Raw genomic sequence first — 23,576 nt, 5'->3', positions numbered from 1 at the left:
TAGAGATCAACAAAGAAGCACTACCCGGAACTCGCCTTCATTGTTCCGTAAAGCTGACTGAACGTACAAGCCGCAGCTGCATGATTCCACTCATACCTTCTTGTTCGCCTGGCGAACTTACTGCAATACAACCTGAGCTATAGAGACACGGTCAACAGATAGCTAGTCAGGCTGCCGAAACTATTGGCTCGCACCTGTCATGTCTGCAACATCAAGCTGAGCCGTACTGTGACATCTTGCAATGGCCAACCAGCCGTCGTACAAGAGTCTAGTCGCATTTGCTAGTGCTATCTGTCGTTTAGAGATCTGATGACCTTCCAGCACTCACATTCCGGGTGGCGGAGGAACCTAGTAATACACTGTCAGCGCCAACGTCAACTAACTGACTCCGTCATTATACACTGACCGCACTGTATCCACCACTTGCACTCCCCGGCGGCGGAGGCGGAGGCGGCGCCGCACCATCATCAGGCGGTGGCGGAGGAGGAGCGCTGCCGTTCTGCTGCTGCGGTGTGCCTTGACCTTGTCCATATCCGTAGCCACCCTGCATATACGAGGCCATCACTTGCGCGTATCCACCGTAGGCCGCATATGGGTCAGCGCTGGGGTTCGCTGCGTAGTATTGCCCCCATGCCTGAATCGCTTCCGGAGTCATGGTCGGCTGTGCAGCAGCAGCCGCCTGCATGCCCTGAGCTTGGATCGGAGACTGCGCACCGCCGTAGCCGATCGCGGCAGCCGGAGTGTACCCAGCGCTGTACTGACTGCTTCCTCCGTACTGGCTGTTACCGCCGTACTGGCTGGCTCCACCGCCGCCGTTTCCGCCGTAGGAACCGGAGCCGCGATCGCGCTGTCCGTACCCTCCCTGGTCTCCGTCACCGCCATGACTGTCTCGGTTGAAGTCTCTACGTGGTGGGCCGCGCTCTTTGAAGGCGTCATATTCCTGCCTGATGTGCTCCAAGAGGTCAACGCACATACCCTTCGCTCGCTCGACGTCGTTCGCATCCGGACCACTTTCGATTGTCAGTCATATCAGCACCATCGCTACGTTTCCTACCTTGTTTGAATACGTACGATACATGCAAATACATGGGCTCGTCGCTCTCCATACGCGTTTCTACTTCCATGAAGCCGCTGCCTCTGCCTTTGATCTGCACCTTGCAGTGCGTTTCGTTCTGGATATGCTTCACGTTATCGCCCTTATTGCCGACCACCTTGGCACGCAGGTTGAAGCCAGGGATGGGTTCGAGATCGATTGGGATGGACTCGCTTGGCCACTTGCGGCGACCATATGAGTCACGCTCGAAAGGCTCTGGCTTCTGCTCCTGGTCACGGCGACGGAAACGGCGCTCATCAACAAGGACTGGAAGCTCGTGCTTCATCAGCTCATCAATTTCTTGCACCGCTTTCTCCAGGCCGTCTTTCGTAGTACTTGTGATGTGAAGGAAGAGTGGTGGGTTCTGGTGGAGACGTTAATATGCTTCTAAACGTCTTGGGAAGCGCTGTGGACTGACCGCCGCAGTAGCTAAGGTTTTATCCGGGTAATAGTTGCCTCGGGTTGTGACATCTTTGTGAAGAGTAAGCTTCGTTTCCTAATCTGTCAATCGCGTCAAGCGTGGATGAGCGTACCGGCGCCAGTCTTTTCTTTAATCTAGATGTCACATCGCGGGTCAGCTAACTTCAATCGCGGTGGCCAAGGTCGGCTGTTGCGAGTCTATGCGTAAGCCAAATATTCCCCTCTAACGTATGTACAACAAACCCATATAGCCGCGTAGGGTGCACAAGCATTGCTCTCGACGCCTAACAAAGCAGGATCGTCGAGCGCAAAGGCTGGGAGTCAGTGGGTTGAGTGCAAGAACAAGTGTGTATTTACCATCTTCTGTGTGCTGCCTTTAGTCAGAGTGTAGCGGTTTCGGAGATCGTTGATCTCGATGTCCTTGATATAATCGCCATCTTGTGTGTATACTTCAGCGTTCAGCGTGCCGCTGGTGCCTGGCTGAGAGGGAGACTTGGCCGCGCCCGGACCTGCCGAGGGAGACATGGTCTGTACCACGTCCGTCAGTTGGACCGCGCAAGCATCGAAGCAATATGTATGACACTCACTGAGCGGATTGGTGGCACATCGACCGTTTGGATGCCCTTTTTCGCGCTGATAGAGGCATTTATCCTGGCGGCCGCCGCTGCTGCTGCAGCCGCAGCATCACTCTTGGCCTTGTCGGCATCCGGAGCCTCAGTGCTCTTAACAACTGGGCTGCGGCTACGGCCAGCCTCAATGTCTCCGCGTGCCGGTGATCGCGACCGTCGATCAAAGCGAGACTTGCGCGGTGGCTCAGTCTGGTCGAAGCGGGACCGCTTGCGTGGTTCCTCGGACATTATGGCTGCTCCTCACTCCCTACCACCTCCTGTATTACCGCAACAAGCCTGTGCAGGTGATGACGTGGAGTGATTGTCAGTCACGAGCAATATGTTGTTCGAGTCAGGGAAGCAGCTGCAGAACGAAAGCTCTCAGGCATGCCAAGCTATCCCCAGATTTTCCACTGCTTCCATGTCGGGAAGTGATCCACAAGCAGAAACAGTCAGAGTTTCAATCAACATTCCAATGCTCTACGTCGCCTATTTGCCAAAGTAGACCACATACACACAATGGCGTCCAAAAGAGCATTGCGGGCCCTGCAACTACAGCTCGCCCACCCGCAAGCACCTCAATGCGCGCATAGAGCTGCTTCTCGCACAGCAGCCAAGCAGCAGCAGCGACATCAATCCTCTTCTACAAGCGCAATCGCCTACAAAGCGCTACACCGCCGCATCTCGCCTCTACCAGCCGCAACAGCCAGCACAGCTAATGTATCTCCCGCAGCAGCTGTGTCCAGCATCCTCTACGAGACTCCTATTCCTTCGACAGCACCCCCAAAACGGCATGTTCTCAACTGTCTCGTGCAGAACGAGCCTGGCGTGCTATCACGCGTCTCCGGTATTCTAGCAGCACGAGGCTTCAACATTGACAGTCTGGTCGTCTGTAGTACGGAGGTGCAGGACCTCTCACGCATGACGATCGTGCTGCAAGGGCAGGACGGCGTAGTAGAGCAAGCACGAAGACAATTGGAAGACTTGGTGCCGGTATGGGCGGTGTTGGACTACACAGCAGCGCCTCTCGTTCAACGCGAACTTCTCCTAGCCAAGATCTCCATACTCGGCCCGGAGTACTTCGAAGAGCTCCTGGCGCATCACCGAGAGATGACCGATTACCAAGATCAGACTTCGTTCGGTACTACACAGGCAGAAGATCTCACGCCGGACCAGCTGGCCGACCGGCAAGAACAGCAGGAGCAGGAGCAAGCGCAACAGCCTTTCGACTACCACCCGCGCAATCTGCCGCCGAGTGAAGCACTGCGGTTGAAGAACCAGCACTTGCAGACGATCACTTACCTCACGCATCAGTTTGGCGGGAAAATACTCGACATCAGCACGAACAACTGCATTGTTGAGCTCAGTGCGAAGCCGGTCAGGATCGATAGTTTCATGAAGCTGATCTCGCCGTTCGGCATACTGGAAAGCGCGAGGACCGGTGCGTATCTACGTGATAGAACTCTATCTGTCTTCTGTATTGCTGACGCGTGCGTAGGCCTCATGGCTCTGCCACGCTCGCCGCTCCACGGCACCGCTGAGCTCGAGGAGAAGGAAGCGGAGGATGTCGTTGACACTGCTTCACTACCACCAAGCTAGTACCTTCCCGAGGATTCAACCACTGCGCGGTTAAGCGATCTCCTAATCCTGCGGATTTCCGCTTCTACGGCGCGCCTCACGGCAAGGGAGTACGGCGTTGGGCGCGCTCGAATCTAGCTGCGCCATGACGCTTGCGGCCCACATCACGTATGCGCCATGTAAGCACAACTCTTACCACAAATGATCTCACACAATCTTGCCTTTGTTCACCACAAAGCCTTCAAGGGCCGCCAAAGCCGCCCAGAGCCTGTTTTCCGCCTCTTGGAACACCAAGCTAGCCGGACTGTAAAACACTTCGTCGCTGACCTCCTCCGGGTGCCGGGGCAAACAATGCATGAACTTCCAACCCTCTTTCGCCCCGCCTCTCTGCGCCAGATCCTTCGTGACCTGGAACCCAGCAAAGTCGCGCAGACGCTTGGCCTTCTCTTCTTCCTGGCCCATCGACACCCACGTATCTGTAACAATGACGTCCGCATTCCTCACTGCCTCCTCCGGTACGTTTGTCTCTTGCAGCTGGCTGGACGTTCCTTTCGGTGCGGAGGATGCAATGATCTGTTTCATTTCTGCAGGTATTTCGTAGCCTTTCGGCGTCGCAACCGCAATCTCGACCCCCAATTTCGCTGCCCCGATCGCAAGATCGTAGAGCACATTATTCGCATCCCCAACCCACGCTATCTTCAACCCTTCTAACCCGAGCGTGCTCTCACTGCCCGACGTCTGCGTCGTAGCAAATGCTTCATGCACGGTCAAGTAATCCGCGATGGTCTGCATGGGATGGTACAGATCGCTCAGCGCATTGATTACTGGCACGCTACTGTGCTTCGCCAGGTCTGCGACGTCTTGATGTGCGTTCACTCGTGCTACGATACCAGCGACCATGGAAGACACTACGACTGACGTGTCGTACATTGATTCATTCACGCCTAGCTGGATGTCCTGAGAGCCGAGGAAGAGGGGGTGGCCGGACATCATGGCGACAGCGGCCTCGGTGCTGACTCTAGTTCTGGTGGAGCGTTTGGTGAAGAGCATTGCGATCGTTTGGCCGAGTAGCGATGATTGAAGCGTGCCAAGTGGCTTGCCGGATTTGACGGCCGCTTTGTGGACTGAGGCATTGCGGACGAGTTTGGTGAGCTCTTCTGGTGTGAGATCGGCTATGGAGAGTAGATGTCTAGGCGCGAAGGGTGAGGTCTGCGGTGTAGACGGTGTAGAGTAGACACGCTTCGAGCACTGCGCCGCTCGCAGACAGTTGTTCGCCGGGCGAAGGAGGCGTGCTGTCGACATGTCGCCGCGGGACAGTGTCGGCTGCTCTGGCTGATGTGTGAAGAGTAAATGTTCACTTCACGCCAGAAAAGCTTCGGAACACTTGGGGCCAAGCTTCCTGCAGCTTCCCATTACGGAAGTGGGGTTCGGCATGCGCGCACGAGCCAGCCACCCGCCACGCGGCTAACTTGATCGACGAGCCGATGAGCCGCACATGATTCAGGTTCTAGGCACCTTCTTGCCATCATCCATTGATCACACGAACACCTGAGCATATCGCAGTGGCACGTTTGTCGCATTCCGATGATGCTTGGGCTCGTGTGAAGGACAGTGCGGAAGTGATTGGGTCCTCAAAGTCGCATACACCGCTGGGCAAGTCTACACCGGTTGCGATGGCCGCGAACGGAGAGCAGGGTGGCAGGCGGGAGGAGGAAAGTCGAGATGTCGACGGGGAGGCGGCGGCAACCGAGCAGACGCCGTTGCTACCATCATCAACCGCTACGGTTCATGACGATACGAGCCAGCCGCAACACGAAGTTCCTGCAGAGCGATCGCTTCTGGCCTCGCTGCGAGGCGGCGCGAAGGGAACGAAGAGAAGATGGCCCAGCATACTCGCGCTTTCAGTGCTATGCATTCTGGTAGTCCTGATCATCGTCTTTGCCTTCCTGGCGCCGTCGACAGTCGAGCAATATGCGCAACAAGCCGTGGTCTTCGAACCTACGTCGTTATCGATAGATTCATTCACATCTACAGGCATAAAGGCGCGAGTACAGGGCGACTTCACGTTAGATGCGAGAAGAGTACAGAAGAAGCCGGTGCGCGATCTGGGCAAGTTTTTCACTTATATCGCGCGACAGGCTGAAAGCGGAGAAAGCGAGGTCGAGGTGTCGTTACCAGAGTATGGGAACGTAGTGCTGGGAACTGCGCGTATACCAGGCATTAAGGTCGACTTACGAGCGGGTCACACGACTCACGTTGACTTCCTGAGCGATCTGCAACCGGGCGATGTCGATGGTATTAGGCGTATCGCCAACGACTGGATTGAGGGTCGCCTCGGCCAATTGCGCGTGCTTGGCAAGGCGCGAGTACCGGTGAGGTCCGGGGTCATCAGCCTTGGAAAGCAAGTCTTTCGGCACGAGATGTTGTTTGCGAATAAAGACATCCCAAGTATACCGGCCTACGACTTCAAGAAGCTGAACGTCCGAGAGATCGACCTACCCAGAGGTGGCAAAGGCATGGCAGCAGACGTGAGCCTGCTGGTGCAGAACGACTATCCCATTGACTTTACCGTGCCGCCAATGGCCTTCAACATCTTGGTCGACAACTGTCAGAAGACGGATCCGTACATTAAGCTTGCCAATGCCGAAACGCACGATATCTACATCCATCCAAAGCAGAAGGTCGAACTGAATGCAACCGGAATCGTACATCGTATACCGGACTTGCTAACGCAGGACTGTCCGGATTCTAACAAAAGCCCGTTGGACATCCTCTTGGGCAAGTACCTGCATGGCAAGCAGAACACAATCTACGTTCAAGGATCAGCATCGCCGCAATTGAACACACCACGCTGGGTCACAGATCTAATCTCCGACCTTACTGTGCCCGTGCCGCTCCCAGGCAAGACACTGGGTCACCTCATCAAGAACTTTTCCCTCACAGACACCCACTTCAGCATGCCGGATCCGTTCGCCGAGCCTGACACACCCGAGGGCAACCCGACCCTAAGCGCCAACGTTCGTGCGCTTATTGCGCTCCCGGGTGAAATGAACTTCAACTTCTCCGTCTCCCGGGTCCGTGCAGATGCTGAGATCTTCTACAAGGGCAACAAGCTTGGCAAACTTGACCTCAGGCGCTGGCAACCTGCGAGCAGCCAGCGAGTTGGTACCTCTGGGCATTCAGGGCCAACGCTTATGGTCCGAAGCTCAGTCAAGGATGCACCGCTCCACATCACCAACGAGACCGTGCTGACGGAGGTGATACAAGACTTGGTTTTTCGCCACAAGCCAGTTCTGATGCATATACAAGCCGACGTTGATGTAGAGATGAAAACGGCACTGGGTGAGCTGACAGTCAGGAAGATTCCTGCAGAGGGCCAGGTACCCATCAAGCGTACGTGATCTCCTGCCCCGGCTACGATGTTACGATAGACCCTAGTATATAGCATGCTGAAACAAGCTCTAGCCCTTTCACGAGGCACTAACGGCAACAATGACACTACCGATGGCTTACTACCTAATCTGAACCCAAGGGTCTTCGATCTAAAGATTGTGGAGACCACTCCCACGGGAATGACCATAAGCGCCCTCGTCAACATCACGAACCCAACCGACCATTCTGCGACCGTGCCGTACATGGACGTGCACTTCTCTGCGAACGGCTCCTTATTAGGCCACTCCACCGTCCGCAACATGACTATCAAACCAGGCAACAACACCAACCTCCAAGTGATGGCCGTCTACGACCCCCTGACAATGGGTGGCACTAACGCCACAGCCGTAGGCCGAGAGCTCCTGAGCCGCTATATATCCGGCTACAACATTAGCATAACAGTGCAAATGCACAACGGAAGCATACCATCGTACCCAGCCTTGGGGCAAGCGCTAAGCCAATTCCCCATCGACGTTTCAGCCCCAAGGCTACACTCTCCAGCCGATGATAAAGCCGACAACGCACCGCACTTCATCCGAGACGCGACTTTCCACCTTTTCAGTTCAACCGCAACATTCACCCTGCTGTCCCCGTTCAGCGAGACCATTATGACCATAACCTCCATCGACGCCAACGCCTTCTACAAGGGCGACAACGTGGGTCACATCGACTATAACATCCCGTTCGCCGTCCCGCCAGTGGACGCTGACGGGAACGGAATCACTACGCCGCGGTTACCGGTGGACTGGAGTTTGGGTGGGGTGGGTTATGATGCCGTCAGAGGCGCTTTGGGCGGCCGTTTGAAGTTGAGCGCATTTGCGAATGTCGGGGTGAAGATTGGGCAGTGGGAGGAGAGGATGTGGTATCAGGGAAGGAGTATCGGGGCTAGTATTAGGATATGACGTGGATGTGGTGTGCTATGTTGATTCGTGACGATTATGGTAGGGCATTGTACATTTGTACGAACTCGGTGGGTTCTTGCATAGGAACGTGTGCGCAGGTGGTGATCTGATTGATACAGCGCCGCCGCCAGGTTGGGCAAGCGCTCGCGATGTGTGAGAAAGCCAGTGAGCTTGAGCATACCCACCGAGTAAGGCTGAACGGGCAACAGACGAAGTAATTGTTTTAACTTTAACAGCTTGCTTGTCATACAAGAAGTCGAAGTTTCCATCTCTCTTCCCCGCTCCTCATCTTCCTGTATAAGCTCCGTCGAGTCCAGCCTAGGCAGCATTCTCAGATATGAAGAGTGCTACCTCGCGAAGCATGTCGACCGTGCCACTGGGCTTTCGTTGATCGAGTGAGATACCGAGGGATCGATGTATGCGTGCTAGAAGGGTGACACTGTGGAACTGCGACAGCTTGTCGAGAAGGTGGAGATGGTAACCGCGACCCTCTGATTTCCATGTGACTGGGCTTCCTTGCAGAATGATTCCTGAGCCTGCTTAGCTCGCTGCCATCCAGCCGTGGTCGGTTGATTTAGAGAAGATTGCCTTGAGGCTCAATATGGGTTTGGCACGTGGTTCGATCACTTTAAATGGCCAGTAGTCAGCGGCAAGGTTGCGTGAAGAAACGCTGCAAGAAATGATTTCCAATCTCCACGGCGAGATTTCGTGTCCGTTAGCTAACATCGCTTACACTATGTTTTCGCAACCCCAACGCCTCGCTAAGCCCATTAAGCGCATCTCGATCACTGGTGAAATGCATGCAGGTCTCCAAGCCTGCAAACCTGCAATGCCATGTAACAGTCTAGCTTGCATTGCGATACTACCGCTTATTCGTCTTCGGCCTCGGCTTACACTCATCCCCAGTGATCGGATGTAGCATGATCTTGTTCGGAAGGTTCGGCGAGTTCCCCTGGTAACCCTTGCTCCAGTCATAGCTGACTGCATACGCGAAGATGCTTCCCGAACGGTTAAAGTCCGTCGCACTGATTGTGCCTCCAACCTCCGGGTAACCCTTGAGCCGATGTTTAGCGTCCTTGTCCCAAAAGTGGAACGTACCGTCACTGCCAGCCGTGCTGAAAGTGCCATGCTGTGGGTGGAAAGAGATGGCATTGACTGCAAACACGTTCGAGACGTCTTTCGATGTCTGCTGCCGATGGCACTTGAACGAGAAATTGTTCGACTGATCGCGGTCTTCCACGTACTGAATGGCGCAGCGCCCTTCGATACTGCCAATCGCGTATCCGTTGGCTTCGGGAGAGAAGATACTAACGACCCTGGTTTGCCACTTAAGCGGAGACTGTATGGTTTTGTAGGTGCTCATGGGGTTATTGATGTTCACGACTTCTATCCAGCGTTCTGCGGTCCCGATGACGAGCATATCGTTGCGGACGTCCATAGTGTATACACGGTCCTTAACTTCGAGCTGGCCAGCAGGCTTGTCTGAGCGCATGTCCCAGTACTTGACGAGCTTGTCCCAGCCGCCGGTGACGAGCATCGGCGTGCCGTTTGCGACGATAGTTTGACAGCAGCGGATGGGCTGGTCATGCACGGCGACCTGTTGCGCTTGGCTCGCTTGTGTCTGGCCTGCGCCGAGGTCGAGCATACGCGCAGCTTTGTCGGCGCCGACTCCGATGACTTTTTGGCCATCCTATACGTAGCTTCAGCAACGGCATCAGTGTACGCGGCTCCTTAACCTCACCTTGGTCCAACAGCAGTTCAATGCCGGTCCCTGATGCTCGAAATACGCGACACCACTGCTCTGCCCATTCTGATCGATCGAATAGATCCGCACTTTGTTGTCCCAACTTGAGACTGCGAGGTGATCTGATGCGGGGCTGAAGACCAGGTCGGAGATGCTGTCGGTTGGTGGGTCGCTCACCTGAACATCTTTGCTCAGGTCGCCTTGCGTAGGGTTGGCATTCGCTGCAGCCGCGCCGCCGAAGAGCGACATATTGTCGGCACCGGCGGTGACCGTGTTCGAGAGATTTGACGGTCGGCGCGGATCGTAACTCTGGGCGGTGTTAGGCCGTTTGCCGTAGCCGTAGCGGTAAGAGTGGAAAGACATGCTTGTGGTTGGGTTGGGGGATGGTACGGATGCGGACTACTTACATAGATGTTGGTGAGCAGTCGTAAGCTGCAATGTATGAAGTGAATGCGAAGTCAAGTGAAGGTGAAAGTTGGGGTCTGCTGTGGTCTGTGGTGTCAATCATGCAACTCTTAGTACAGTACTCCCACTGACGCGCCTGAAGTTCACCTCGCGCCGGGCTCTATCCCGCCAAGCCATCTTTATCCGGCCACATCCGCCGCTAGCACACACGTTGCAGCGAAATCTCCGCCGCTTCTGCCAAAGTTCTTCCCTCCGACAACTCCTCGCTGAAAGAATCGCAATCAAAGCTTACACACTGACGGTCTCGCACTGTCTAGCACATACAGCTTTGGGAGAAAGTCCCCGGACACCCTGACCTTCGTGCCAGGATTGCGGAAACGCGCCGCCATAGAAGCACATACAGCGGCTTATCTTGCCTGCGACTTCCATCCCTCTTCGCACGCCCAGCCTACCGTTTGCACTCCCGCTCAGATGCCATCTCGCTCGGACTGGTGGAGCTTAGAGACCGCTTGCTTGCAAGTGCCGGCAACGGAGACAAGGATATGAGTCTGCGCTCTCTGCTTCTGCCGGTCTCTGCTGCGTTGGGGCGGACGAGTGGGAGGAGGTGGGTAGGAGCGTTATGAGGAGACAAGTTGGGTTCATATGTCGCAGACGAGAGCTCTTCGTCGCGGTCGATAGATATGCGATTGCCTGTTTGAAGGCTGTCCGCAGCGGGCACGTATCACTCGATTAGTGTCTTGCCGTGGACCGGCTGGGAACGGGTAACTCGATGGGGCTTATTCTTCATGCGAGGAGTTCACAAACTCTTTTCTGGGTCTGTCGGCGAGCAAAGCTGCGCCTGCTGTGTCAAAGCAGCCGGACCCGTCACCCTTTATGAGGGCCGATGAGTATGCAGAGCGTTCAGGTGATGATGCAAAGCAAATAGAGTCAAGCACTGAGACACCGCTGCTGCGCTGGGCCCCTTCAATGGGGCAGGCTGGTGGCGGTCTTTGATGCTACATTTGCCTACGACGGTATCTGATGCGCGCTCTCTGCGAGTTTCGTACTTATTCGAGCAGAGGATCTAATGCCGAATGCAGCAAGCCTTCCGCTGAAGGTCTTACTGTACGCTTGCGAAATTAGACCTTACCTTCTGGTCGACATCGCAGGATATGTCGGTATTTCGAGCTCCTTTCCGCTCACCAAGCTTGCAACCGGCGACATCAATTTGCCTATCCAGCCAGGCACGCCTGATTTCGCAATCAGATCGCTCCACCACAGCACTGTATAGAGGACTGCAATACCCCATGACGTCTGAGGGTTCGCAATCCCCGGTACACCCGGTATCAACGCTTGAGCCTTTTCCACGAATGGCTTGATCTGCTGCTCGTACTGTTTCAGTGCGGTCTCAACTTCATCGTACGTGCAAAGGCACCCAGCCAGGATGTAGGCACCGACGAATGCCAGGGTAGTACCCTGCCCGCTCACGGGACTCGGACAATATCCTGCATCTCCGAGCAAAGCTATCCGTCCTCTCACCCAGCTCGGGGTCTTGACTTGCGCAGTCTCCTGGACATAAACACTTGGATTATCCTTCATCTCGCGTAGCACCCGTTCGGCCTCCCAGCCGGCATCCGCAAATAGCTGTGTGAATTCTGAGATCTGCGCCTCGTGCGGCAGGAGCGCGAGCTTGCCACTATGCGGCGTCATCACCGCCAAGTACGCACCAGTCTTGCCAATCTTTGGCTGTGGACGCAGAACTACACATCGTCCACCAGGCGCGTTGTACCATCTGCTCCAATACCCGTCAGACTCTTTGTACGGTATTGACATGAGAGCGCAGCATTGCTTTAGGCTCTTCACGTGCGCAAATGACGATGAGAATGCAATATCTCTCGTCTTGCTAAAGAGGCCGTCTGCCGCCACCACAACGTCAAAGTCTCGATCCGCACCCTTCGCGAAGCTGACAGTGACCTGCTTGGCCTGCTCCTTGAGTCCTCTAATCTGCTCGCCAAAGACATAGTCCACGTCACCCTTCGTGTGCCGATACAGCACCTCGGCCATCTCGCCTCGGAGGATCTCAATCTCCTTAACGAAGCTGCTGGCGCCGCTCTCCTTGTCCACAGGGAACGCGGCCCAGATCTTGTCGTGCTCGTCGACGAACTTGATGCCCTGATCTCCAGTAGAATGTGCGAGAAGTTCGTCCCAGATGCCCATAGCTTTGACGATATGAACGCCCTTGCCTGCCACATCTACCTGTTGGCCCGAAGTACGCAGTGCAGGTGCTCGCTCCACGATAGTAACATTGTGGCCATTGTGAGCCAGGAACCAGGCGAGTGATGGCCCTGCGACGCCCGCGCCTGCGATAAGTACTCGCTTTGGGCTGGCCATTCGAATTGTAACAGCCTTAACTCAACCAAATACAATCGGTTGCGCTCTTGTATGTTGGCTGTTGGAGCTGTTCATGATACTTTCCTTTTCTCAATAGCAGGGTGGTAGAATGTAGCGTTCCGCGGAAACTCACGCCATTACCTGCAGGTTGCACGATCTATGCTTGACGATCTTGTTCTTGGCATCGTTACGGTGAAAAGTCGCCGTATATCTTACATATGGATGGCTTTGGTGAGGCATCACGCTCGGCGAGGCAACAATTCAGTGCGGCATTACTGTAGCACAATTACTGTAACACTCCGATCCCGAGATCTTTGGACTATTTCGCGTTCGTTCTGCTCCCACAGAGTTACGGAGAACTCACATTATGGGAGTCACGCGGCAGCGCATTACTGCTCTGACCGTCGTAGTGTTGTATAAGCAGGCCAACCTGTGTTCGCAGGTCAACCCACGCCGAGTTGAGCCGAGGTACAACACGTCTGTGATGCTGTTCATCAACCTTCAAGTCAATGGTTGGCGACGTGTAGTTCTGAGTTATAATTGTTCTAGACAACACAATGGTAGCACCCAGGTTCGGCATACTCGATGGAGAGACCTTGCGGAAATTTGGTGCCATGTCGCCAGCGGAGCGCATCCGAACAGTGTTGTCCAATAAAGCGCCCAATGACAAACGATTCCTGTCACTCTGGATCGAAGAGCACTGCAAACTAAGAGACTTCAAGACGGTGGGCCCGAATCAATACGTTGCCACGTTCGCGTTCAAGGTGGATCGTTACTACTGCAATCCTACCAACAACCTCCATGGTCTGATCACTTCAAGTGTCCTTCCCACGTTAAGCCTCGCTGCTGACAGGTTATTAGGCGGCGCCCAGGCAGCGATGTTTGATGTATGTACATCTCTGGCAATACAGGCGATCGGCAGCCTAGACAATTGGATAACTGGTGGCGTGAGTCGTGTGCTCAGCGTGACCTACGTGAGACCAGCAGCGGAAGGCGAGGACGTGCTGATGGAGTGCGAGATCTGTCATACTGGAAAGACACTGGCCCTCACCCGAGGCGTTTTGAAACGCGAGCGAGACGGAGCAATCCTTAGTACTTGCGAGCATAACAAAGCAGCAGTGCCTTCCAAACCTGGATGGAAGTTGTAAAGCAGATTGCTGCTTGAAGCGAGCTCTCCTTCCGCTTTCAGACATCAAAGTATAGATATCGAACAGGTTTTGGACAACATGCTTCTCGCGCTCGTGAATTTCGTTACCTGCCACCGATCGTGTCGAGGATACCGCTTGACACGAGCTTGATCGATCCAGGGCGGATAATGCCAAGTTCCAAGAACGGTGTATTGTCCTAATCGTGTTTAGCGACCTTATCGTCAGGATAGGCATAAGGTTGCTTACGAGCCATCCCTGCCACTGCTGTATCCTCGGGCTCTTAGACGAAGCATCGTCTACTACACACCTCGCGCAGTAATCTGTGTTGCCGATCAGGCCCACATCTGACTCTAAGGTCAGAGTACCCGTCATCAATAGGTCGTCTCCACTCTCGGTGCACGTGTAGACTTTATGCACTTCATGTCGGCGAGACACTATGGTCGACGAACCACCGCCGCCACTTCGAAACTGCGCGATCTCTGCGGTAGCATCAGCACGCTAATAACAAGCCGTTGGGCTTGCGTTGCATCCCCACCGTCTCTGCCTGCCATCACGCGTCGGTTGACAGTGAATGTACTGTCTTCGGTAAAGACCGTGTCTGCAAGTTCTCGGCTGGTGTCATGCGTGCTAGTGTCTACGAGCTTGTAAAAGCGAGCAATAAGATTCTTGATCTGCTGTGGGATAGGCTGCGAAGGCCACTCTACGTTATCCATTGTTTTGCAAGTCAGACGTTGACATTGTTGAAAGGAAGCCGTCAGATGAGACGATCATCAGGAGGTTCCCTAAGTAGCCAAGGGTGGCGTTTGACGGGCATAGACTCGACACATGCATCTAAGGCGTCCGTCATCTTCATCATTGTGCAGAGACTCTTCCTGAGCCATCACACGTTGCTAACAACTATGATCGATACGACGTGAGTTAGCAGTCCAGATACGATTGTTGGTGACGGGTAGATTACGAACACTGCTACGGTGTCCGTCCAACAACCCATCGTGGGAGACAACGGGATGGCGACAGCGGCTCGGCTGTAGCCCGGCTTCATCTCATCGGTATCATATATGATTTTATTAAAGCTTATACTATATCCGGTGAGATGGCCGAGCGGTCTAAGGCGCTAGCTTAAGGATTTACTTCCTACAAATCGCTAGTCCGGTAGGTGAACTTTCAATCGATTCATTAAACCGGTTTCTAACCTCTCATTAGAAAGGGCGTGGGTTCAAATCCCACTCTCATCAATATTCAATCAATTGATCGATCAATTGATTCTCTTTTGAACGGTGTCCTTCGAAATGTGATCAATTGGGAGAGCATTTGCGGCATATTCGAGGACTGAGGTTCAGCAGAATTCGCTGGACCCTTTACCCCACACAAAGCGGGCGTCGCATCCAACTGCTTACTCTTACACCTGAACAACTCAATAACCACACGTTCAATCAAGGCGGGTGCTTCACTTTTTGCTGTCATAAACCATGGAAGATACCTAGTGGTCAAGTCGGCTCACATCAGCGGCACATCAGGAAAGATCAGAATATGGAGGACGTCCATATTGCTCCAACAACATCGGGCTATCTGTCAAGCACTCCTGCTGCTTCGGGTCGTACGTCAGGAAGCGATTCAGGATCTCTGCAACAGTCCAATTATTTACCCCGTATGCAAGCTTCAGCCAATGCTGGTTTGTCACAGTCTGATCGTTCACCCATGCGTTGGCTCCCTTATCATCGACAATTGCGTTATATCCACCCTCGTTTGCATACGCAAATGGAGACGTGAGACCGAGCTGTTCGAACCCATCCATCCCCAGGATACCGTAAAGCACCGTAACGGGATCCCACGATTCCCACACTGTCTGACAGCGGCCAATGTACCACTCATACGCAGCAAAGACCGGCGAATTAGGCGGGGAATGTGTTCGCAGATTCTGGCCTGAGCAGATGGCTACTCCAAGTTCCCAGCCGGAAAAGGTCAAGGGTACATCTACCGGCCAGTGTTCCAGAACATACCGCGTACTTGCTGGGTCTACGCCACCGAAGTTGTACTCCCAGCCTGATGGGTAGCGGCCGCCCATTACGATCAGTTCCTTGACTTTAGCATTGATCAGTTCGAGTCCTGTCAAGCTGCTGATCCCATCTGCCGGCGAGCGGAGTAGGTCGGCAATGTTTGTCAGAAAACCAACAGAAATCATATTGAGGCTGTTATTGCCCCCCGAAGCCAATACGCTACGGTAGAGCTCAACCGGTGTTGGTGTGCTGAAGGATTCATTCAACGCTCGCGGCCAATTGTAGGCGACTCTACTCGCATACTCGCCACATCTGCCGCGTTGTCAGACCGCGCACTCGATACGGATTTTCAGGCATCTACCTGTAAGTCATTCTGTCGAAGAAGGTATCCTCAGTCAGCGGTCGTATGGCAGCAACGGGCACGTCGCTATTTCCAAAGTAAGTATTGATAGCGCTCACAGCCAACGCGCCGTATCTTGAATGTGTGTTGACTGCCACTCCCTGTAGGTCAGCGAGCCCGCAGTTGTGAAGTACGTTGGCTATTGCTAAGGCTCCAACATCATCGACGTCAGTGAGGATGTCTGTATCAACGAAGATGGCTTGCGGCGGATGATGGAAGGCTTGTGCAAATGTACCAATATAGAGAGTAGCAAGATAGAGTACGTCTCTAAGACAGAGGAACATGATGCTCATTCGGTGCTGCCCTCAAGTGCTCGATATGCAAAGAAAAGTACGTCTTTCAAGGTCGTCCTAGTGGCTTTCGGTCCGCAATACCAAGTCAGATAGAGATGCTATGCAACTCCACCCCCCCCTACATCATAGCCACACATCATGATGGTTCATGTTTCATCAATGCAACACCTTTACGGCGGGCTATGTGCTGCATTGACCTTTCCGCCCAGCCTTCTCACGCCCCACACACACCGTTCAACAACGTACACCAGCAAGTTTGCGCCGGAAGGGCTCCGGCCTTGTAATGTGCGACTTCGTAAGGCTAAGTGCAGTTCTTCTGTTCTCTCGGTATCACCTTCGAACCGATGTCGACGTGCACTTGACGCTGTGCTGGTGCGATCGTGATGCTCACTTGGTCGCTTAGGTAGTCGGATACTCTAACCAAGGGAACACGAACACGACCGCTCGGTGAAACGCAAGATGAGACATCTAGATAGACTTCTGCTGCTCCCGTCAGGTCTTCTGGCGTTACTGGTCTGCTTTCGAGTCGATGCCCAACATGTCGCAAGGACCGGCGACAGCGGAGACAAGGTGAATGGAATGCAACATTCCGAGCAGCTTCGATGGCAAGTTCCACTCGGCATCAGGAAGATGAGTGAAGACGAGGGCGAGAAGTTCTGGCCGCACTACTGGGACTTCGGTGAGGAGCCTGCGCATCTACTCGAGGAAGCCGCAAGCCTTGTGTCCTCGAATCTATCGCTTGGACGCGCACCCATTGCACCGCACACGAACCATGGTCGAAGTTTGAGTATACTCGGCCGCAGCATCTTCGCTCGCGCCTTCCAATGCCCTACCAACACCACGTCCTGTTCCAGTCTAGGCTCAGACCTCTGCTGCCCAACTGGAGAATCTTGCGTGACCAACTCAAGCGGAAGTATCTGCTGCTGTCCAGCGGGTCAGTCATGTACATCCGCTTCTTGCTCTTCCTGTGCTGCAGGCTACACGTCGTGCCCGAACAGTCCGAACGGAGGGTGCTGCATTCCCGGCGCTGTTTGCGCTGGGACGGGCTGTGTGTTTGTGGGAACGCAGACGACTGTCGTTACGCTACCTACCAGCACAGTGACCGCAACAATCAGCTCCAGTCGATCCATTAGCAGCAGTACGACCCCAACCCCAACAACAGCCTCTATTGCTCCAGCCGCCGTCACAAGCGTGTCTATCTCGACGGTCACAGTGACGCAAAGCATAAGCGGCGCAATGACTACCATCATTCAGCCGGTCACGGTGCTCATCACACCCACCACAAGCACAACTACAATAAGCCCAAGTAGTCAAAGCTCCTTGGTCTGTTCGTCCGGCTATCAATCCTGCGCGGCGTCGCTAGGTGGCGGTTGCTGTCCCAATGGCCAAATATGTGCAGCAAGTAATCTATGTGTAAACGCTACGACCTCTACCATCTCCGCCGGAGCACCCATCCTACCAACAAGCGACAGCACGACCACCGCATCCGTCTCCGCAGCAAGTGTAGCTTCGACGGCTACGACAAATGACATCTGCCCGACAGGGTACTACGTGTGCTCCGCATACTACATGGGCGGATGTTGTAGGGTGGGCCGCGATTGCGATACTACATCATGCCCCTCATCAGAGAGCACCGCCATCATTTCGTCTGGGGCCACCGTCGTCGTACCCTACACTTCGACAACGGTGGTTGGTGGAGGCACAACGACCGCAGCATCGCCTGCGGGAAGTCAAGGCTCGTGCGCAAACGGATGGTACTCATGCCCAGCGTCGGCGAGCGGAGGGTGTTGTCCTTCGGAGTATGTTTGTGGGGCTGTGAGCTGCTCGGCGACGGTTAGTGGGCAGCAGAATACGGGCAAAGTGTCACCCAGTCAGGCGAGCGCCGTGAGGTGGGCTGCAGGATTCATGTTCGTCACGATTGGCAGCGCGGTTGGAATGATATGGCTGTGATGCTTGCGAGGACTCACGATCGAACATTGCTTGTCGGTCTAGATGTGGGCGGTGAGACATTGTAACAAACGCCTTGATCCTTGATGTGAAAAGCCAATCATACCAGTGATATGCATGTGGTTGCACGTCGACCGTCAGCAATGCCGTCTCCGATGCCTTAGGCCATTGTCAATATCACATGCGCTGGATGTCATAGCTCTTGTGGCTTGATGCCGCCCCACATTGGAAGCTCGCTCTCCATAACTCGGGACTGAACCCGAACAAGCACCATTGCCCCAACACACGACATTCCCTGGATACGCCGACTGCCGTGCTCTGCTTCCTGGATCTGGCTACGCACTCGGATGTAGCTCCGTTTGAGTAGGTACTAACAGTAGTCTACTTAGACGGTGGTATTTCCACGCGCAGCGCTCCAAGATTCCCCAGTACTCGAGCGAGTTAAGACCCATTGCACCGACGCACGCGCGTAAGCTGCAAAAGGAACGTTGCACCAAGACTGCAAGCATTGTATGAGGAAGAACGTGTGAGGAGAGTATAGGCAGAACCTGCCAACATTACATACGGCGACCCGTTGCCGCAAGTGCAGACGGCTGCAGTCAGCGAGGAGGGAGAGGCAGGCACGGGCTTCATGGAGCGCCTTTGCAGTAGGCAGCCCCGTAGATTGCCTTGAGGAGGTCACTCCTTAACTCAACCACGATGCCTTCGTCAGATGGTGAAGACAAGATTACACGCACAACGACGGACGAAGGCAGCAAGAACGACCAGGCACCGCGCTTACTGGCCGATAATGGCAGCAAAGGCGAGGGAGGCAAGCAGTCACTGCCTCGTGACTTACCCGCATCAGCAAACAAGAGCAAGCACGTTCTCTCCTTCCAGCCGGGTGGGGATTTTCGACGCTTGGCCAAGAAATACCGCACGGAAATCGCAGCTTCCTCATCCAGCGTGCTTTCCACGTTCGTCGCTTTTCCGCTCGACTTCGCCAAGAGTCGCATGCAGAGCTACGAGACTGGCTTTCTCGCTACGATAAAGGATGCATACAGAGCCGAAGGCCTCCGCACTTTCTGGCGTGGTGTCGGTCCGCCTCTGGTCAGTGTTACCGTGGTGCGCACTTTCAGCTTCAGCATCTATCAGCGCGCCAAGTACACCATCGACGGGTTAATGAAGCGATTCACAGGCCACAGTCCGCTGCATATTGCGAATGCGCCAGGAAGCTATCCAAACATCTACACCTTGGCTTGTTTCGGGACGGCAGGCGCAGTTGCTGGTGCTATCATCACCACACTCAGCTGCCCGTTTGAACTCACCAAGCTCAATGAGCAGTTGGCCGGCAAAGAGGCGCGTGAAAAAGCAGTGGCACCTCCAGCCAATGGCGCCAAATCGCCACGCACACCTCCCTCAAGTCATCTGGACGGCAAGACCGGCTCCTGGAACACCGCCCGCCGCCTCATCCGCGACCGCGGTTTCCAAGGCCTGTACGCAGGCTACAAGCTGCACCTCCTCCGTGACACCATCGGCACTGCAATCTACTTCACTACCTACGAATCGGCCAAACAGCTCATGGCGAACGCGCGGGGTAGGAGCCCGACGAGCCCCTACGCCGTGCTGGTCGCAGGTGGTCTATGTGGGATAGTAAGTTGGGCTTGTGTAAGTCTCCGTGTCTCATGTGAAGTCACTAATATATTTAAGCTGACATCCACCCTGATTTACCCAATCGACGTGGCGAAGACACTGTATCAGAAGGCCTTGCTCTCCGCCGGAAGCGCGCATACGCCTGTGCCGCCGATTCGAGTCTTTCAAGTTGGAGCATACAGAGGTGAGCTCGCCAAGACCTCTATCGGCTCGTCCTGCCACTAACGCTATAGGCAGGACTGGGAGTCTCTGTCATCCGATCCTGCTTCGTGAACATGATCTTCTTCAGCAACTTCGAGATGGTCAAGCGGTACATTAATGCATTGGATTGAAGCTTCGATTAGCATGGCGTAAGGACTCTTTCCCAGCATAGCGCTGCGGGTTGACGATACCATGGGTACCAAACATTGCTGGCGTTCGAATATGGGAATGGGAATGGGAGGAATGCCGGTCGAGGATACCTCCTGGCTTGATTACTTAGTGTGGCGCCTAGCTTTGAAGCATCCCAAAAACGAAAACCGGCGACGTCCGAGAACTTCACACTATCCCAATGCCATAGCGCCTTCACAGGCTGCCGTTATAATATCGGATGTTATGGCCACGTCGAAACAAGATTGAGATCTATGGCAGATTACAATTTGGTCGCTCTCCAGCGATCTGTTCTCTAGCCTCAACGCCGTTTCATCGCCTCATCATAGTCCATCAAGGCACCGCAAGGTAGCCCAGAAGCGCATATATGGTTGGGATGAGGCCTGCCCAAACCGCTCTTGTGCGCGAAAACCTTTCTTCTACTCATCTGTAGCACCGCACAGTAGCCCACAACCTGTCACTGCGACTGGGAGACAGCTGCTTCTTGCTCTTACATTATCACCCGCCTTCTTCGAGCTTAGCACGGCGCAACAGGTGAAGCGCCGGAGAGCGGTCTGACAGCATTGGAATGGGTGGTGTTGCCTGACGGAAAGACCTTTTTCCAACGCTATCTAGCTATGCTGGGGTATCGTAAGCGGCACGAACACAATGCACGCTCAGCGCCTGTTGAAGTCGAGACTGGTTAAATCGCCGTTGGACTGTCGGTGCCTGACCGCTGTTTATGAGCCAGCACGCTTCCCGGCCCAACCGACGATGCTAATGGAGTTAACATGGTCCAACTCAATACCATCCGACGCAAAACACCTCGCTGAATGACATATAAACAAACACCGCCGTCCTCGGGCTCTTGTCAAGATATCTTCCTGCAAAAGCCAGCTAAATCAATATCCCCACTCCTCCAACCGTCGAACCAACCACAAACACGCCGGCCTCCTCAGCCCCTCCACCTGCCACGCCGCCGCCGCTAACCCCACCGGAAGTGCAACAGCCACCACACCAAGCAGCAGCCTTCTTCTCCCCTCTTCGCCCTTCGCCTTCCGAGCCGCCGCAGAGACAGCAGCAGGTTCATCCGCAATGTGAAAACTCCCCCCGAAAAGATCTTCCAGCCCTGTAGCCTGGCCCGCCGTATCACTCGGCAAAGTCCAAACACCTTTCCGCAGCTCCAGCTGGCCCCGAGTGCGGGTTTTGGCGGGGGAGGAGAGATCGTCGTCTGTCTCGCTCAAATCCAGGCCGCCTAGACCTCGGAGCGTCGGTTGGGCGTATTGCGTCCCACCCTTGTTCGGTCCTTGCTCCCGCTTCGCAGTAGGGTGGCTGTAGGTTTTGCCCATCTCAATCCCCTCCCGCATCTGCGCCAGAAATCCCTGCTGCTTCGTAACGGGGGTCTTCTTGAAGCTAACCTGGGTCGGCGGATTACGCAAGCGACGTTCCAGACTCATTGGCGCTTGCGGGAGACGGCCGCGGAACGGAGACTGCTCGACAGGGGGCTGAAAGCGGAGTTTGCGCTCCGCTTCTTCTGCCTCGCGTTGGCGCTTGAGTTCGGTTTGACTGTGGAGTGTACCTTGGATGCCGAAGAGCTCGGTGCGCATCCCACCCCAGCCGAGGTTTTGGGTGTTGGTGTGGTTGTATAGGCTGCGGGTATTGGTGTTGGCGGTGCGGTTTGGTTCGGCGGTGTAGGGGCGGTAAATGCGGGTGTCTTTTGTGCCGGGCATGCGGGATTGCGGTTCTGATTGCATGGTGTTGTGGTGTGGGTCTAGGTCCATGGGGTCGCCTTCGTCGTCTGTTTCGTCCGAGGGCGGTGGGGATGGCATGGCGGTTCTGTTGGCCTGCTCTGGGCGTTTCGAGGCAAGTTTACTGATAGGGAAGGGCGTGATGCGGTCGCGAGCGAAAAGCTGGCTTGGCGGGATGGATGAGGCCCGGGGTGGAGACGGCTCATCTTCGACGCCGGCAAAGGCGCCGAGGACATCTCGCTCTTCGGGTCGAGGCATCATCTTCTGTCGAATCTTGAATCGTATCGGCTTGATTGCGCGGTTGCTGAGCCACTGCGCGACAGCTATGGCGACGATGAGGAAGCCATGCAAGGCTGCCGTCTGATGTGCGGTTAGGCCAGAAGCTGACAGAGCTGTGTCGGAGCACAGCATATACCAAGCGACGGCTCTTACGATGAGCAGGACGACCTGCAGCCGGCAATACTCGGCTTGACCGGCAATAGCTTCGATGCGGTGGGTGTGGTGGAACCAGTCTTTAAGGCTAGGGTTGTACCATATCAGGAAGAGCGATGTGAGCAATGCTCGTGGCATCGATGAGCCGTAGGTTCGAAAGCAGGCTTCGGTGAAGCGAAAGTGCAGCGCATCGTTGTAGCACCCTCGCGGTTTCGGATCGGATGCAAGCTCCAGCGCAGCCGTCCGCTCCTCCTTCTCCGCTGGTCTGAGGTCCAGGGAGACGGCGTAGAGATGCCACGCAAGCTGTGCCAATAGTGCAGCGTAGTATAACACGCCCACAACGCTCAATACGATCCGCATGCTCCGCTTAGCCCAGTCATCTCGCAGGCCCTTCGGACTCCTTCCTTGCCTCCGTAGTGTTTCCGTAGCTCGCCTGCTGATGTTCTGCGTACTGGCATATCGATCGGAATGGTTGATCTTGCGCTGCGCTGTTGGAGCGCATCGCTTGCAGATCTGTGGGTACCGTTTCTCTAATTCCTTCTGGTACTGCGGTAAAGCATCATCGTAGCGCTGATAGTCCGGATCGTCTTCATCCGGAAGATAGTTGGCGAGAGCTTCCATGTACATGCGCTGGTTGCGTAGACATCGCTCACAGAAGGCCGTCTCTTGCTGATAATCTGATGATTGGGAAGCTATTCGAGTCGTACCCTGTGCGAGCAGAGGTGGATCTGCACACGCTGCCTGAGCTACTATGCTCGCCGGAGTGTCTATGATGCGGCCTTTGCTGTCGAGGAAGTTGACTGCTTCGCATGAAGTGCACTGGAACTCGCTGACGCCGGAGGAGGTGCCATGCGGAGATCGAGTGCCGCAGAAGTGGCAGTGGATGCGGCGGAAGAAGGACATCTTGGAGGGTGTCGCTTTGATTAATCTTACAGTTCGTCAAGTAGGAAGGACATTTGGTCCATGTACAGTCGTAGTGTTAGGTGCGTGCAAGTGTTATTCGTGGCACAATAGCATTCTCATTCACATTCACTTTCACTTTCCCTTATTGTCAAAAGGCACGCGAGCCTCGGCAGCTT

General features: G+C 54.8%; 13 protein-coding genes and 1 non-coding gene across 14 annotated transcripts; 6 read left to right on the top strand and 8 right to left on the bottom strand.

Annotated features, from left to right (window-relative positions):
• Nucleotides 1-233: 233 nt before the first annotated feature.
• BAUCODRAFT_453311 (uncharacterized protein) lies at nucleotides 234-2,505 on the bottom strand. Its single transcript, XM_007677651.1, has 7 exons — nucleotides 2,101-2,505; nucleotides 1,871-2,041; nucleotides 1,627-1,648; nucleotides 1,512-1,564; nucleotides 1,072-1,457; nucleotides 407-1,010; nucleotides 234-348 (listed from the first exon to the last, which is right to left on the bottom strand). Exons 1-7 carry the CDS (start codon nucleotides 2,368-2,370, stop codon nucleotides 325-327), a joined length of 1,530 nt encoding a protein of 509 aa, XP_007675841.1. The 5' UTR covers nucleotides 2,371-2,505; the 3' UTR covers nucleotides 234-324.
• Nucleotides 2,506-2,640: 135 nt separating this feature from the next.
• Nucleotides 2,641-3,720, top strand: BAUCODRAFT_68862 (uncharacterized protein; the record flags this gene model as incomplete). Its single annotated transcript, XM_007677280.1, has 2 exons — nucleotides 2,641-3,562; nucleotides 3,620-3,720. The coding sequence occupies 2 exons, from the start codon at nucleotides 2,641-2,643 to the stop codon at nucleotides 3,718-3,720; spliced, it is 1,023 nt and encodes a 340-aa protein (XP_007675470.1).
• BAUCODRAFT_453390 (uncharacterized protein) lies at nucleotides 3,670-5,186 on the bottom strand. Its single transcript, XM_007677650.1, has one exon. It carries the CDS (start codon nucleotides 4,999-5,001, stop codon nucleotides 3,907-3,909), a length of 1,095 nt encoding a protein of 364 aa, XP_007675840.1. The 5' UTR covers nucleotides 5,002-5,186; the 3' UTR covers nucleotides 3,670-3,906.
• Nucleotides 5,187-5,353: 167 nt separating this feature from the next.
• On the top strand, nucleotides 5,354-8,313 carry BAUCODRAFT_33191 (uncharacterized protein). Its single transcript, XM_007677080.1, has 2 exons — nucleotides 5,354-7,092; nucleotides 7,165-8,313. The coding sequence occupies exons 1-2, from the start codon at nucleotides 5,373-5,375 to the stop codon at nucleotides 8,031-8,033; spliced, it is 2,589 nt and encodes an 862-aa protein (XP_007675270.1). The 5' UTR covers nucleotides 5,354-5,372; the 3' UTR covers nucleotides 8,034-8,313.
• Nucleotides 8,314-8,464: 151 nt separating this feature from the next.
• Nucleotides 8,465-10,380, bottom strand: BAUCODRAFT_453387 (uncharacterized protein). Its single transcript, XM_007677649.1, has 4 exons — nucleotides 10,330-10,380; nucleotides 10,185-10,259; nucleotides 9,775-10,086; nucleotides 8,465-9,723 (listed from the first exon to the last, which is right to left on the bottom strand). Exons 3-4 carry the CDS (start codon nucleotides 10,024-10,026, stop codon nucleotides 8,896-8,898), a joined length of 1,080 nt encoding a protein of 359 aa, XP_007675839.1. The 5' UTR covers nucleotides 10,027-10,086; nucleotides 10,185-10,259; nucleotides 10,330-10,380; the 3' UTR covers nucleotides 8,465-8,895.
• A 542-nt stretch (nucleotides 10,381-10,922) lies between these two features.
• BAUCODRAFT_453277 (uncharacterized protein) lies at nucleotides 10,923-12,831 on the bottom strand. Its single transcript, XM_007677648.1, has one exon. It carries the CDS (start codon nucleotides 12,550-12,552, stop codon nucleotides 11,308-11,310), a length of 1,245 nt encoding a protein of 414 aa, XP_007675838.1. The 5' UTR covers nucleotides 12,553-12,831; the 3' UTR covers nucleotides 10,923-11,307.
• A 473-nt stretch (nucleotides 12,832-13,304) lies between these two features.
• BAUCODRAFT_54865 (uncharacterized protein) lies at nucleotides 13,305-13,673 on the top strand (the record flags this gene model as incomplete). Its single annotated transcript, XM_007677185.1, has 2 exons — nucleotides 13,305-13,356; nucleotides 13,414-13,673. Coding segments are annotated over 2 exons (312 nt in total), but the record flags the coding sequence as incomplete, so codon positions are not given.
• A 49-nt stretch (nucleotides 13,674-13,722) lies between these two features.
• Nucleotides 13,723-14,043, bottom strand: BAUCODRAFT_453291 (uncharacterized protein). Its single transcript, XM_007677647.1, has 2 exons — nucleotides 13,947-14,043; nucleotides 13,723-13,896 (listed from the first exon to the last, which is right to left on the bottom strand). Exons 1-2 carry the CDS (start codon nucleotides 13,951-13,953, stop codon nucleotides 13,745-13,747), a joined length of 159 nt encoding a protein of 52 aa, XP_007675837.1. The 5' UTR covers nucleotides 13,954-14,043; the 3' UTR covers nucleotides 13,723-13,744.
• Nucleotides 14,044-14,570, bottom strand: BAUCODRAFT_453290 (uncharacterized protein). The gene has a single exon (XM_007677646.1). The coding sequence runs from the start codon at nucleotides 14,411-14,413 to the stop codon at nucleotides 14,135-14,137; it is 279 nt and encodes a 92-aa protein (XP_007675836.1). The 5' UTR covers nucleotides 14,414-14,570; the 3' UTR covers nucleotides 14,044-14,134.
• Nucleotides 14,571-14,787: 217 nt separating this feature from the next.
• On the top strand, nucleotides 14,788-14,935 carry BAUCODRAFT_t20. The gene has a single exon. It is a non-coding gene; the product is annotated as a tRNA-Leu (tRNA).
• A 344-nt stretch (nucleotides 14,936-15,279) lies between these two features.
• BAUCODRAFT_40059 (uncharacterized protein) lies at nucleotides 15,280-16,300 on the bottom strand (the record flags this gene model as incomplete). The annotated part of the gene is made up of 2 exons (XM_007677134.1): nucleotides 15,280-16,009; nucleotides 16,059-16,300. Coding segments are annotated over 2 exons (972 nt in total), but the record flags the coding sequence as incomplete, so codon positions are not given.
• A 340-nt stretch (nucleotides 16,301-16,640) lies between these two features.
• On the top strand, nucleotides 16,641-18,487 carry BAUCODRAFT_33183 (uncharacterized protein). Its single transcript, XM_007677079.1, has one exon. The coding sequence runs from the start codon at nucleotides 16,850-16,852 to the stop codon at nucleotides 18,338-18,340; it is 1,491 nt and encodes a 496-aa protein (XP_007675269.1). The 5' UTR covers nucleotides 16,641-16,849; the 3' UTR covers nucleotides 18,341-18,487.
• Nucleotides 18,488-18,601: 114 nt separating this feature from the next.
• On the top strand, nucleotides 18,602-20,599 carry BAUCODRAFT_33182 (uncharacterized protein). Its single transcript, XM_007677078.1, has 3 exons — nucleotides 18,602-19,969; nucleotides 20,027-20,153; nucleotides 20,207-20,599. The coding sequence occupies exons 1-3, from the start codon at nucleotides 19,037-19,039 to the stop codon at nucleotides 20,299-20,301; spliced, it is 1,155 nt and encodes a 384-aa protein (XP_007675268.1). The 5' UTR covers nucleotides 18,602-19,036; the 3' UTR covers nucleotides 20,302-20,599.
• A 215-nt stretch (nucleotides 20,600-20,814) lies between these two features.
• Nucleotides 20,815-23,507, bottom strand: BAUCODRAFT_33181 (uncharacterized protein). The gene has a single exon (XM_007677077.1). The coding sequence runs from the start codon at nucleotides 23,398-23,400 to the stop codon at nucleotides 21,220-21,222; it is 2,181 nt and encodes a 726-aa protein (XP_007675267.1). The 5' UTR covers nucleotides 23,401-23,507; the 3' UTR covers nucleotides 20,815-21,219.
• Nucleotides 23,508-23,576: the final 69 nt, after the last annotated feature.

This window comes from Baudoinia panamericana (genome assembly GCF_000338955.1).
Source record: "Baudoinia panamericana UAMH 10762 unplaced genomic scaffold BAUCOscaffold_5, whole genome shotgun sequence".
Lineage (NCBI taxonomy): Eukaryota > Fungi > Ascomycota > Dothideomycetes > Mycosphaerellales > Teratosphaeriaceae > Baudoinia > Baudoinia panamericana.
This window is presented reverse-complemented; position numbering and strand designations above follow the sequence as displayed.

Coding starts and splice junctions, on each gene's coding strand:
- BAUCODRAFT_453290 (XM_007677646.1), bottom strand. CDS start 14,413: ATGGATAACGTAGAGTGGCCTTCGCAGCCTATCCCACAGCAGATCAAG.
- BAUCODRAFT_33183 (XM_007677079.1), top strand. CDS start 16,850: ATGAGACATCTAGATAGACTTCTGCTGCTCCCGTCAGGTCTTCTGGCG.
- BAUCODRAFT_453390 (XM_007677650.1), bottom strand. CDS start 5,001: ATGTCGACAGCACGCCTCCTTCGCCCGGCGAACAACTGTCTGCGAGCG.
- BAUCODRAFT_453311 (XM_007677651.1), bottom strand. CDS start 2,370: ATGTCCGAGGAACCACGCAAGCGGTCCCGCTTCGACCAGACTGAGCCA. Junction 2,042..2,100: donor ATGTGCCACCAATCCGCTCA/GTGAGTGTCATA, acceptor GACGTGGTACAG/ACCATGTCTCCCTCGGCAGG. Junction 349..406: donor CAAGTGGTGGATACAGTGCG/GTCAGTGTATAA, acceptor GTGTATTACTAG/GTTCCTCCGCCACCCGGAAT.
- BAUCODRAFT_453277 (XM_007677648.1), bottom strand. CDS start 12,552: ATGGCCAGCCCAAAGCGAGTACTTATCGCAGGCGCGGGCGTCGCAGGG.
- BAUCODRAFT_453387 (XM_007677649.1), bottom strand. CDS start 10,026: ATGTCGCTCTTCGGCGGCGCGGCTGCAGCGAATGCCAACCCTACGCAA. Junction 9,724..9,774: donor TGAACTGCTGTTGGACCAAG/GTGAGGTTAAGG, acceptor AGCTACGTATAG/GATGGCCAAAAAGTCATCGG.
- BAUCODRAFT_33182 (XM_007677078.1), top strand. CDS start 19,037: ATGCCTTCGTCAGATGGTGAAGACAAGATTACACGCACAACGACGGAC. Junction 19,970..20,026: donor CAGGTGGTCTATGTGGGATA/GTAAGTTGGGCT, acceptor AATATATTTAAG/CTGACATCCACCCTGATTTA. Junction 20,154..20,206: donor TCAAGTTGGAGCATACAGAG/GTGAGCTCGCCA, acceptor CGCTATAGGCAG/GACTGGGAGTCTCTGTCATC.
- BAUCODRAFT_33181 (XM_007677077.1), bottom strand. CDS start 23,400: ATGTCCTTCTTCCGCCGCATCCACTGCCACTTCTGCGGCACTCGATCT.
- BAUCODRAFT_33191 (XM_007677080.1), top strand. CDS start 5,373: ATGGCCGCGAACGGAGAGCAGGGTGGCAGGCGGGAGGAGGAAAGTCGA. Junction 7,093..7,164: donor GGGCCAGGTACCCATCAAGC/GTACGTGATCTC, acceptor AACAAGCTCTAG/CCCTTTCACGAGGCACTAAC.